The 13760-nt window shown below is 35.8% G+C and overlaps 1 protein-coding gene and 1 pseudogene across 1 annotated transcript; one reads left to right on the forward strand and one right to left on the reverse strand.

Moving 5' to 3' along the window:
• Positions 1-2034: 2034 nt before the first annotated feature.
• The window catches only part of LOC148689269 (uncharacterized), a 47938-nt pseudogene continuing 36212 nt past the window's right edge, over positions 2035-13760 (forward strand).
• LOC148689270 (casein kinase 1-like protein 3) lies at positions 9886-11021 on the reverse strand. The gene is made up of 4 exons (XM_088689691.1): positions 10906-11021; positions 10685-10800; positions 10358-10542; positions 9886-10235 (listed from the first exon to the last, which is right to left on the reverse strand). Exons 1-3 carry the CDS (start codon positions 10931-10933, stop codon positions 10366-10368), a joined length of 321 nt encoding a protein of 106 aa, XP_088545817.1. The 5' UTR covers positions 10934-11021; the 3' UTR covers positions 9886-10235; positions 10358-10365.

Below are 13760 nucleotides of genomic sequence, written 5' to 3' on the forward strand. Positions count from 1 at the left end.
ATTTGAAACCCCACAATCTGTGTGTTCAATTTCCGAACTTGCAGTCCATAGTAGGGAGATAATGAATTTTCTAAAGACCAAAGTTTGGGATTTTTGTTTGGTCATCAATCATTGACAATGTAAAGGTAACTTCGTTCTAGATTTCAACATTTGAGGTTTCATTTATATTTATGGATCTTCATTGGCAAAGGGCATTGTTCTTGAGAAAGTGTACGTGAAATTTAGCTAAATGTCTTTTCCATTAAAAATCCTAACCAATCCTTTATGGCTAATGGCTTTCAATTTTCATCCTACATTAGTATGGTTCAGTTACCCTCACAAAAAAGCACTTTCCCACTTAGACAATAATATAGAAGTCTTAGACCTGAACATGTACGAAGTGTTTGTCTTCCATTTCAACAAAGTGTTTCGTAGTAAAAATATTGTTATGCATACACAAATATGAATGGGAAAAACACTATATGCCGTATGCTGGGAGTCCTAAACCCCTGTTACTCAAAGTTGCCTCCAAGTGCAACAAAAGCATGGATATCTAATATTCACTCTTTGCCAAATAAATTGACCAAACAAAAGGAAAATATTTGTAACTCAGAACGTACACATAAATGGTACTGTATGAAATATTCCGCATGAATTTTTATTATTAACATCACTTTCATATGTTACTTAACTGTTTGACAATTCACAATCCGGTGTGTCCGATTCGACCGAGCAAGTTGCCTTATATGAGTTAAGCGCATTGTTCTTGGAACTTTACTATTGCCTTCTCCAAATGGGACTATGTTGAGGCGTTAAACATGATTGCTACTGTCTTCACCAAATTGCACTATGTTAGGGCATTGAACTTGATCGGTGTCACCTTCAAATGACACTATGCTTGAGCGTTGAATTTGTTGTGCCCAGTAATTGGATCTTCGTTGTGCTAAACATTCGTGTCTTTGCCTGGATACGTGGTCTAGTAGATAAAATACCCACATACGTTTGGTAATGTCTGCCCTTGTGATTTATTTATGGATAAGGAAAATATTTTGTCTTCCATGTTTGTTTCACGAACATTTTCTATTTATTTTTTGGAAACTGTTATTAGCATTCTAAAAATCTCATTTGACACTCCTCACAATTGTATTTTTCTTTCTAAATATAGAAAGTTTGGAGTGTTAAATAAGAATTTTTGAGTGCCAATAACAATTTTTTTTTTTTTTTTAAGGAGTGGTCCCTACATGGAAGGTATGCGAAGGTAGTTTACTTATCTTCTTCTAGACTGGTGCGGGTGTTATTTCAACATCTCCTGCACTTGCACCATTCGGATGATCGGATCCCATAACCAACTCTTCCAATCTGTCAAACATTCCGGATGCAATAACTCGTGCACTTGCACCAATATTCATGAAAAACTCTTTCAATTTGTCAAACATTCCGGTTGCAACAACTCCTGCACTTGTACCAATATTCATGAACAACTCTTTCAATTTGTCAAACACCTGAAGAATCTGTTCAAGTGCTTTCTGATACTAACTTTTCAAAACATCTGCAATTTCGCGGTATGACTTTGTTACTGCAATCACAAGGCAAATGCTCCATCCTGCGAAGGTGAACCACCCCAAAGCTGGAACGAAGATGAAAAATTATAAGGTTATGGCAAGTGTTCCAGACGAGAGGCTAATCTTATCCATGAAATCAGAAAAATCTGGATTTTTACGAGCTTGGAGTATCTTTACTGCCAATGAACCGAGGTAAACCATAAGAACCAGAAACGCCACCATCGTGACGTATTCCATATAAAAAGATATACTGGAGCTCCAACTCTACTGTTCCTGAGCTGGATAGGCAGGGTTAGAACGGTCATGCCAGAGACAATACACCAGTGCAATTCCTTTAAAGAACTTTGACGATAATGTTCCTCAGCCTCGCTTGTGCTATATCATAAATGTACGGTTAGAAAATTTTTGATTGTGTTGACAGTACTGAGGCTAAGTAGAATTCTCACTATATCTAAGTTGAATATTTCTAATGCTTCTCGGGTTAATTGCAGGAATGGGAACTGAAGTGCAGTCGAAGATGTATTTCCCGGGATATTGTTCCATACAAAATCTAAGCAGCAATGTCGTGTTGAATAAGAAGAGTATCCAAGATAACTCTAATGATCCCAAGAAGAAGAAAATAGAGCACACTCTTAAAGAAAGCTCACAAAACAAACTAATTAGCAAAGCTTTTCTTATTTAGCTCTAGGCTTTGTTTTTCCTTGGATGATATACAATGCTTGAGGACTTGGGTATTTATAGCAAACCAAATGAAAGCTACACCACACACTTACTTCACCTACAACATCCACCTACTTCACCTACAATTGACATTGATTCTCAACATGTCGGCCATGGGAGCTGGTTCCTACTCCACGAGAACATAAACCTGTATATTCTATAACCTATATCTATTGACTTCTAAAGTGTAGTAATGGTCACAGATCTTGTCGTAGTACTTAGAAAGATTGAATAACGGTTTTATATTGGTAAGAATGTGTCGAACTTCGAGTGCTCAAATTCGCTAGCCAATAGTATAATGCATTTGCCTTTGTCTGTGATTTTCTTATTCAGCTCAATGAACTCCATCGTCTTTACGAAAGGCAAAAGGACCTGATGAACGACATTAAAAGCAAAGAGCTGCTCAAACATCAAAAGGTAGCAGGGTCACAATTAACTTTTTCATCATCTGGCTTTCCAACTGGAGACGACAGAAAGAGTTGGTCTATTTATGGTAAACAATCTACATCGAGTACTTGTATCAGCCACTCTCCTTGTGATTCTTTTGGAAAAACCATGCAAAACAGCAGTGTCCCCAGCCAAAGTAGAGTAGGGATGAAGGACCACGAATCTTTGGATTCCAGAGGGAAGAAGCCTCAAAGGAGATTGTTCAATCTTGAACTCCCAGCCGATGAATACCTCAGTGATGAAGAAGAACCAGAAGGAGGTTGGGGGTTGGGAACAGACAAATCTGGTTGTAACAATAGTGTGTCAAGTTCTGGTTTGCATTTAGTAAGAAGCAATGGTTTGGCTGATCTGAATGAACCTGTTCAGATAGATAAAGTGTCTGCTTCAACTTCTGTCGTTACGTCTGGCAATCACCCAAGCTCCAAAGAGGAGATAAAAAGGCAGGTTTTATCTGCAAATGCGTACAAAGATGTGTGGCCTTTTGCAAAGAAATTCCCTGAAAACCCGCAAACGGGGAAGGATGGAAGAGTTGGTGATCTGCATTCAAAGAATGAAATCCAAAAAGAGTGGTCAACAAATGCTCTCAGAGATGGTAAGGGTCTAGTTATCTTATTTCGTATTTATTTCCATTGGTAATTTGGACTTTGTATTTAAGCTCTAAATTCCATAATTGTTCAATCTTACCGCATTACAAGTTCATTACTTTCAAACTCTTGCCTGCACATACGACTCTTATCGGATGCACGATGATGAGATGGAATCTTTTGCACTCATTTGTATGTGGTATCTCTATGATTTCTATCATTAATTGACACATGTAATAAACTTAACCCTCTTAACTTTATTATCATAAACTTAACACGTGTCAATCAATAATAGAGGCCACAGAAAGACGACACACAAAATGAGTATATAAGATTTGTTTGCCACAATGATGGTCAATAATTTGAATTAATGACTAATTTAGTACATGTAACATTGTGATTTGTTGCCACTTAGTATGATGGTATAGTTATATTTCTCTTCACTTGTAAGTGAGAGATCTTAGGTTCGAATCTCGTGGATGACGAATTCGATACTAAATTAGGTTGCCCATTGTGTGGTTTAGCCGAAATCCTCATTCTCTTAGTGTAAAATGCGTCGTTGTACTAAAAAAAATTGTAATTTGTTGATTAGCATGATAGTTAACATATCAATTTGTAGTAATATTATGCACAGAAAAAAAAACAAAATGCAAATATATTTGAATATTAAGAATGAAATTAAAATTAACTTTCCAAAAGAATTTGAGTCTTTGAGTTGACCGATAAGATTTGGACAAAAACAAAAGCAAAATCCAAAAAAGCAATCAAAATTTTAAATTGGGTGCAAAAATGCAAACAAAAATTTAATACAAAAATGGCTGCACTTTTCAAATTTCTCTCTCATATTCGGTAAGTCTGAAGCAAAAGACAATGGAGCCACGCTCCTTTCAACGCAAGTGGAACAGACACACGATCACGTCAGACATCAAACGTCACGTTTGGGTTACGTGGCGGAACACGATCACTCGCGTGGAAACACACTCCGACGCAGATCGAATGATTGTATGGAATCAGCCACTTTCGGAAACTGTTAGGTTGTTGCTTCAGTGAACCCAGTTGTCTCCATCTTTTTAAGTACTTTCTGAATATAAATATACTTGCACCCAAAAAGCATGGAAGGTGGAGAGAATCTAGAAAATGTTGAAAAAACAAAAGTTAATATAGTTAAAAAATGATTTTGTCTTTGAGGAGTCTCGTTCTCTCAGTAACTTGATCTAACCAAAGATGTATAATCATCTGACGAAGAATTTAATATTAAAAATTAAGATTAAAAATTTTAAAAATATATTATTTAAGTTTTTCAACTAAAATAGTTTTTAAGATTGTCAGAACTCCTTACTTTAGTCATTGAAATTTAAAATTGATAGAAGTAGTCTATTAGATTGTTTATCGTCAATCATTTTGATTCTTCCATAGAAAATCTCGCTTAAATTGAAAGACCAAAATAATTGACGGTGAACAATCTCAGACTACTCTTATTAATCTTAAATTTATGACAATCTCAAAAACCAATTTAAATAAAAAGCTTAAATGAATATTTCTACCCTTTATATCAGATACAAAAATGAATAATCATGTATTCGTTGGTCATCGAGTGACCGAGAGAATATATTTCTTTATCTCACATTTCCTCAAAAACCCATAAAAAAAAGTAATGTTATAAGTGGGAAAAAATCATTGGAGCAAAAGCCATAGAAGAAGAAAGAGAGTGGGGGGCATAATATTAGATTAAATGTGCAGACCACAAGTTGACAAATTATAGTCACTGTTGTTCTTGAACAAGTCATTTGTTGTTGTTGGTTTATGGGTTCTCTGAGTGTGAGGGAATTAAAAAGGAAAGATCTTTCTGTGTTTGGGGTAATCTCAGTTTTTTTTTCCTCTGATTGTTTAACAGAAGGACCAACTTTTGTTGCAGCTGTTTTGTATTGCGGCTGTGAATTTTGATGGAGTTGGATTAGTTTGTGGGTCGTTGGAAATTTTGGTGAATTTGTAGGGCAATCCTGAGAAAGCCTTGTGGAAGATTATTAACCATATGAGGTAATTTTCAATTGTCAATTTTCTGTTTTAATTTTCAATTTTTCAAATTTTAAATTTAGTTATTTGTAATCTGTTTCTTTTATAAATTTCTTTGTATATTTGACTTTATATATAATTATATGTATGTATGTATATATAATTTTATATCTTTGGTTCTGCTGTTTTTCAATCAAGGCTTAGATTTTGGACACTGTTTATTTCTTAATCTGTAAGATGAACAGTCATAACGCAAATTTCAAATGGTAACTTGGAGTTGCTTGTATCTTAAGATAGTAAATTCTTTCCTTCCGAGAAAATTCAGCCGCGTTATTTGACGAGAATCTTGGATGGATCATGGACGGGAAAGGAACAGTAGGTTGAGATGTGCTAAAGTGGAGCCAGGATTAATGATAATCACTAGAAAATGAAATGCAACTTTGAAATTATGTGTTAAAAGCTAGGCATTTCGCGGATTCTTTCTGATTTACTCTATCTGGTGAGTAAAGATTTTGGAACTAGTGAGTTGCGTCGAGTTTCAGTGTGCAATCTGATGATGTGGTTCTGCTGGTTGTGTTGACAGTACTGAAGCTAAGTTGAATTCTCACTATATCTACGTTGAATTTTGCTAATGCTTCTCGGGTTAATTGCAGGAATGGGAACTGAAGTGCAGTCGAAGATGTATTTCCTGGGATATTGTTCCATACAGAATCTAAGCAGCAATGTCAGCCATGGGAGCTGGTCCCTACTCCACGAGAACACAAACTTTAAGAATGGGCAGCAATACGAAGTGTTCTTGACAAGGCCAGTTATTGATGGATTTCACGGACGCGATAAGGAGCAACTGATGTAAACTATTCTGAAGCATGAGACAATTTTCAGGCATCAGGTGTATATTCTAGAACCAACATCTATTGAGTTCTAAAGTGTAGTAATGGTCATAGATCTTATGGTAGTATTTAGAAAGATTGAATAACGGTTTTATATTGGTAAAAAAGTGTTTAACTTTGAGTGCTCAAATTCGTTAGCCAGTAGTATAATGCCTTTGCCTTTGTCTGTGATTTTCTTATTCAGCTCAATGAACTCCATCGTCTTTACGAAAGGCAAAAGGACCTGATGAACGACATCAAAAGCATAGAGCTGCTCAAACATCAAAAGGTAGCAGGGTCATAATCCACTTTCTCATCATCCGGCTTTCCAACTGGAGACGACAGAAAGAGTTGGTCCATTTATGGTAGACAATCTACATCGAGTACTTGTATCAGCCACTCTCCTTGCGATTCTATTGGAAAAACCCTGCAAAACAGCGGGGTCCCCAGCCAAAGTAGAGTAGGGATGAAGGACCACGAATCTTCGGATTCCAGAGTGAAGAAGCCTAGAAGAAGATTGTTCAATCTGGTGGGAGTTGGCAGTCAGGTTTGTCCCAAAGAAATTCCGGTAAGGGTAGTAGGGGAAGGGGGAGGAAGCGTTTGGGAAATTCCATCTACTAATGTGGCCTAGGAGCGGCAGGGACCTGAGGAGAGAAACTTAACCTGTTGGGGTACGAGGACAAGGTGTCCACGACGGCAAAGATATCCGATTGATAATTCTCCTGTTCCTCAAAACTAAACATGGAGAGCGGTCCTTTCCATAGAGATATAGAAGTGCATGGGAGTAGAGCTAACGTGCATGGATCTTCCCTCGGATTTTTTAAGCCGTGGAGTTGTAATTGTACACAAGTTATGCCAAATTGAGTCATCCTTAATTTGGTTTCCGGTATTCTGAGTGAACTTGTATGATTAATCAAAATAAGTTTACATAAGAATTTGTTGAACTGAGAGAGTGTAACATAAACTGCATGAGCCTTCGAGCCCAGAACAATGGGTATCCATACTGGTGCGCTTAACCACAAAGTTAGGAAGAAGTCCAGTACCTAATGTTGATTTTGCATCCATTTCTCTGAAACTCTTTCATTCACGCACGTCACCGGCATCTCAGTTCGGTGAAAGTCTGAACTCATACAGAGAATGTTGCATCTACTCTCCTCTTCATTTCGTCACAAGCAGATTGTAAAGTATAAGACAAACATACACAGTAACTTTCTTTTGGTTTTCAAATTCCAGGTCCAAGTTATGGATCAAAGCAGTTTTGTTTCCAGCCATAACCACACACCACCGGGGCTGGCCCTGAGAATTTGGGGGCCCTAGGCGAGCCTTTGAAATGGGGCCCTAGAGTTCTCTAACTCTCGATTCTTTGTACATTGACATGTGTAAAAAATAATTCACTAAATACATGAAAAGTCTATTTCTACATCAAATATCATTAAAAATTAATATCAAAAGAAAAAAGATATACAAACATTACTCAAATATTAGTATATTACCCGTCTCGCATTTTTAGATGCAAATGCACTTATTAAGTTTACATAATCTAATTTTTCAACCAATTCAAACCGAAAGAGAAGTCCCTACCCGGTACACCAAATTCCAATCATTTTTCTACTGTTACAATGTGACTTATTACATTCAATAAATGAATTAATGGTTGGATTACATAGACAACATCTTACAACTAGGAAAAATACTAGTGTGAAGAGGATAGTAATTTTTGTATACGCGCCTAGGTGGACGAAACGGAATTGAATAATTTATTATATATTATATAAACTAATTAATTTGAACATTTAATAATGTAATTTTTCAAAAAGGTGAGAGTTTTAGCCCTTTAGATACATAATAATGATATATGTGGTGTGATCTTAAAATAGGGTAATAAAACCCCATAAAAATAAACATAAAAGTGATATTTAAGAGAGAAGAAAAAAAGTAAAAATAAGATGGTGGGGACTATTTAAGGGGGATAAAACGTGCAGATATAAAAAAAAGATGGTGGGACCATCTTAAGTAAAATCGTGCAATTAAAATGATGTTGGAAATAGGGTTGTCTTCTTCCTCACACGAGGTCGACCCTGCAACAAAAGATTTCCAAATTCCGGCTTTTATATATAAGCCTGCATAGCTCCTGTCCATCCTCGTCCAGACCCACCTAACTCCGCCTAAAAATTGGGGGCCCTTTTGAAGTGGGGACCCTAGGCAGGTGCCTACTCCGGCTACCCTTAGGGCCGGCTCTGCACACCACCTCCTCAACTCTCTCTCTTTATATTACTTGTAGTACAAGAAAAAAATGCCTCTTCCCATATGCATAATGGATGCAAAAGTTAATCTATTCATCCTCTATTCCAACATTTAGAAATGTAATTACAAAAGAATTGTTCGGGTTTAACATTTAGAAATGTAATTACAAAAGAATTGTTCGGGTTTCCATTTTAGTGTACTAGGAAAAAAAAAACACTCTAACATTAACTAATAACAAATAAGAAAGGAAGTCGAGGATATTCCTCTTAAATTCATTGCATCTCGGATTCACATTATTTTTCTCGTTTAGTATAAAATAATAATTGTTTGTAATAAAAACAAACAAGACAAATGATGCAATGGTACATTTGGTAATGTTTTGAATGATGCAAGACAAATGTTGAAGTCTCTACAGAGTTGGAAGGCCACTTTTGGTGGACGTGAGACAAACAAGGTGGCACATCGGCTTGCGAGATTGGGCTTATCTTTGGATGATCAAATTGCATGGTTTGAAGAGCCATCTGATGTAATTTTTTATTTACTTTTTGAGAATAGTAGTATTATTTAATTTAGAGGTGCGTGACGCTTTTTCCCTTGAACCGGTTTGAAAATCCCGACAAGGTTTTTATCGATGCTCATTACTAGCACCCTATCCTCTTTGCTTGTATGATTTCTTTCTCATTAATGGAATATTGTACTTATTTCAAAAAAAAAAAAAAAAAACAAACAAGAAATTAAAAAATATTTAAACAACAACCACAATGTCATAAAAATGAAAATTTGTCTGAATTTTTTTTTATATTTTTTTAAATTTAATGGAAACTTTACACAAATAAAATGCAATGTCCAATATTCACTGCATTGTAGCCACAATTTTCACTTTTAGTGGATACGCGTGTCATTTGGGATGGTTTGTAGGCTTGGTTTGGTATTGCTGTGCTTTGAAAAAAAACTGCTGTGAGAATAAGCGGCCGTGCTGTGACAATAAGCGGCTGTGAAATAAAGCCAGCAAAGTGTTTGGTAAACTTTTTTGTAAAAGTGCTTTTGGAAAAAAAAAAGCAGTATCATAGTGTTTGGTAAACTTTTTTGTAAAACAGCTGTGACTGTGTGAAATGACCAAAAATGATATATTACTAGATGTGCTATTAATTTAATTTTCTTAACAAATAAAAGTGAATTACTAAATATATTTTATTTTTAGAAGAAAAATATTTATAAACTTTATCTTAAATATTAATTAGTATGACAAACTACTTTAATAGAAATATTTTAGAGTGAATAACTAGGATTCATTAGTACAATATTGTTAATGTCAAATAGAAATGTCTGGTTCCAATAACTTCGTTACACACACAAAAAGAAAAAAGCAGGTCCATCATAAGCCAATCAGCTCCTGAAGCTGCTTCATTCGAAAAACAAATTTATTTCAGACGAATTTTAGGAATCTTAAAATAAAGCGACTGTAAATAAACATCAAATGGCATGGAGACTCCGTATTATATAACAACAATGAAAAAAAATAGCATCACACATCATTTGTGTTACGAGAAAAACTTAAATACAAGACACGGCTGTGTCACTTATGAGAACTATGTACAGCACAGAATCCAAGCTTTGGGTTTTCTGTATCTTGTAACCAACACATTTCTAGTCACCTTATGGAAAAAAAACTAGCACAAACCAAGGAACTAACTCAATGTCTACGAAGATGCATCCGTAAGATCTTCCTGAATAGACACATTGCATATTTGACAATTAAATCGCCGTACATCTGCAGCTTCAAAGATGTGCTCGAATCTTATAGAGCAAACTTGTTGCTAAAACACAGCGGAAAGCACCCGGTCAACAATAATGCTTAAGAAGATAGACGAGAGCATTAGCCGCAATTACAAAAGCAGCGAACCAAATGATGACCCCAAGTATGAATAAAATGAATTACCATAAAGGTCACTTGGCTGAAGAGATGCGCTGCAGTGATTGAATCCAGCTACTCGAAGGACCTACTTTATTGCCATGTCCATGACCAGTGTTTGTAGCTTCAGTGGGCAAAAGAGGTTTTGTGGGGTTCCTTCTTGAGGTGCCGGAAAATGAAGTAGACGGAGGAAGGTATGCTTCATTCGCAATCTAAAAAGGGAAATTTTTATCCGTAAGTTATATTCGGAACTAAATTTTGAACAATGTAACAGAGTAAAGATACTGCATAAAAGGAGCGAGAAGAAAAAATTTCTTTTCATCACAGTAGTTACTGGACGGTAATATGACTTACATTCTTTTCAAGAGGGTTGTCATAACTTAAATTCCTGCCCGTTGTTGGAGATTTAAATTGCATGCGGACACCAGGACCAGTGGGATTGCTTGATCTAATTCGATCTGTGACCTCAGCTGGGTAAGATGGGCAAAAGTTTTCACTAAAGGAAAATGCTCACTCTGCTGTACTAGAGAAGTCAGTTATTTAAGATATGCAAAAGTCCATCACGAAGATCTAACCTTGATGATTATCTACCCGCATTGGCATTGCATGACTGTTGCTTCCTCCAGGAACCGGCTGAACATGTGGGACTCAAATTAGAAGCGCAGCAGTAACCCAACATTCTTAGAGTCATACAACCAGAACACACTGAGAAAAACCAGAAACCAAGCAATCATGGAACAATGGACAGAAACAAATCAAATATCACAAATAATTAACACATGTCTTACAATCTCCGCCAAAGAATCAAATATCACAAATAATCAAATATCACAAATCAAATATCACAAATAATCAAATATCACAAGTAATCAAACTTCTCTCTCAATTTTTTTTTGTTTCCTCCACAAACCCTAATTTTTTCCCCAATTAATTTTTTCCCAATTAATTTTTTCCACAAACCATATCACCTTCCCCAATTAATTTTTCCCCACCCTCCATCCCCAATTGTTTTCCCGACACCCATACCCTTATCCCTTTGCTCTTCCCACCCCTCTTTCCCTAATCTCCCCATCCCTAATTTGAAAAATTCAAACAAATAAATGAGAAGCTTACCTGGAGAAACCTGGAGAACGAGAGAACGAGTTCGCTAGTTTTTGGAACGAGAGAACGAGAGAACGAGAGAGATCGCTCTGGTTCGGGTTATGCGAGAGAGCTCTGAGGTGAAGAGCGTGCGAGTGAGCTCTGGAAAGGTTAGAGCGTAGGTGAAGGGAAAGGGAGGGCAGTTTTGGGTTATTCATATTTCATTAAACGTGTACACTGTTCACCCGTGTGTGGGTGAAAATAAGCTGCTTTTGGAAGTTGCAAATTGCAGCTTCTTGTCATCTCCTGGTTTTGGGTTTTTTTTCACCCTCAACTTTGAAACAAAGCTGTTTTTCAAAGTTTACCAAACACCAAAAATTTTCATAGCTTTTTATCATAGTAGCTTTTTTTTTAATCACCTCAATCCCAAACAGGCCCGTAGTCTAGCCAGGAGTTTCGAAGAAGTAGTCCTACTTCCTATTCATACACCATTCCCATTAAAACCTGAGGATCTTGAAAAAAAATTATTATTAAAATAATAACGTTCATTAAAACTTAAAGATCTTAACAAAAAATTGCAAAGAAATAAAGTTTTAATCAATAGGATAGAAGAAAGAGGGATCCATTGTGGAAAATGTCTTTCAATCTCAATAATACACTTTGAGCTTTAATTTCAATAAGAAAGATTATATTCACACACTCCAAATTACTTCCTCATACTCTTTTAATTTTTTAATATTTTCTACACATCAATAACACTTGATAAAAAAATATTAAAAACTTAAAAAAATATAGTAAAAATAATTTAGAATGTGTAATTATAATCTCCCTGTCAATAATCTTGCTTGAGAACAAATATTTGAAGGAATTAATGAAAAGTAAAAGTTAACAATAAGATGCTGTATGGTGCGGATGCCGCTGTTCCCCGCAACGCGCCTATTTCAACGTGAACAGACCTTGCTTGCTGAAAAATCAGCAGCGCTGACCAATCACAGATGAACACCTAGGAGAAGGAGCTTCTGCTGCAGCAACCAAGTTGTCTCCCTTTCTACGCCTATAAATATAAATATAAATCAAAGATGGGCTGACCAATCGCGGATGGCAGAAGGAGGGGACCATGTCCGCCAAGTTGTATCCTTCCTACGCCTATAAATATAAATCAGAGACGGTCTTCTCTTCTATATACGCCGATTGGCCATATTCTTGGCCACAAATCTGTTCTGGAGTTTCTCTTTTGCCAGAATTTAAACAGAACAAAACAAAAAATAGAGCTCTCGGTGTTCGAAAAGAGAAAACAGAGCTCTCGCGTTTGTGTGTGTGAAGGCGTGACGAGTCTTCGATTTGAATTTTGTTTTTGTATTCCTCTGCTCAGAAGTGTTATATATACGCAGATGAACCGTGTCCCAGACATTGCCATTAGCGTCCCTCTAGATTTCGAACTGGAAGGGTAAGTGTATACTCTGCTTGTAATTTTTTTTTTTTTTTTTTTTTTTTGCCTGCCCTTAACTTGGCAAAAATGATGGGGAGACCAAAAAGAAATGATTACTTCGCAATTAATCTATAAAACTCAACTTTTGATAACTCTAGCATTTTTTTGAGAAATTAAGAGCGTGGAATGTCTAGAACTCTAGATCGATTCGTTATTAACATACATTGAAGAAAATAGCAGCTAGCTAGGTACTCTGTTACAACATACCAACTTAATTAGTTGATTTCAGATGATATATTGGCTTGATTAATTTATAGATATAGATATATATATATATATAGTGAAAGGATCCTCATTTTTCAAAAAAAATGGGGACATCCTCTTGACCGTTAGCTTTGGCTTTAATGAAATATTGTAGTTGAGATTTTGTGGCCTATGATTTAATCTCAACCATAGAATTTCATTAAAGTCAAATCTAATGGTCAAGAGGGTGTCCCCAATTTTTTTGAAAAATGGGGATCCCTTCCCTTAAAGGGCATGTAAATATATATCACAAAATCTCACTTGGTTGATTTTAGAAGATATATTAACTTGATTAATTTATAGCTATATTGGTATGTGATGTATACAACCAATATCTAAAGAGATAAATTCATAAATTAACGTGCTATGTACACCTCATTTGCCATATCAAATTATTATATATTGTAGATAATTCATTAATGTAATTCTATTTAATTTTCTCATTAACTATATATGTATAACAGTACAAGTGAAGAACGTTCTACAAAGGTGCATAAATATATATGTTCCTTCATCGCCATGCTAGGCGGTTTCCTCCAATTGAAGCAGGGAGCCAAAAATGAATTATCTACAATATATAATAATTAATGTAATTCTATTTAATTTTCTCATTAACTA

The sequence above is a fragment of the Pyrus communis genome, chromosome 17 (assembly GCF_041283825.1).
Source record: "Pyrus communis isolate YQ-2024b chromosome 17, ASM4128382v1, whole genome shotgun sequence".
NCBI classification, from domain to species: Eukaryota; Viridiplantae; Streptophyta; class Magnoliopsida; order Rosales; family Rosaceae; genus Pyrus; species Pyrus communis.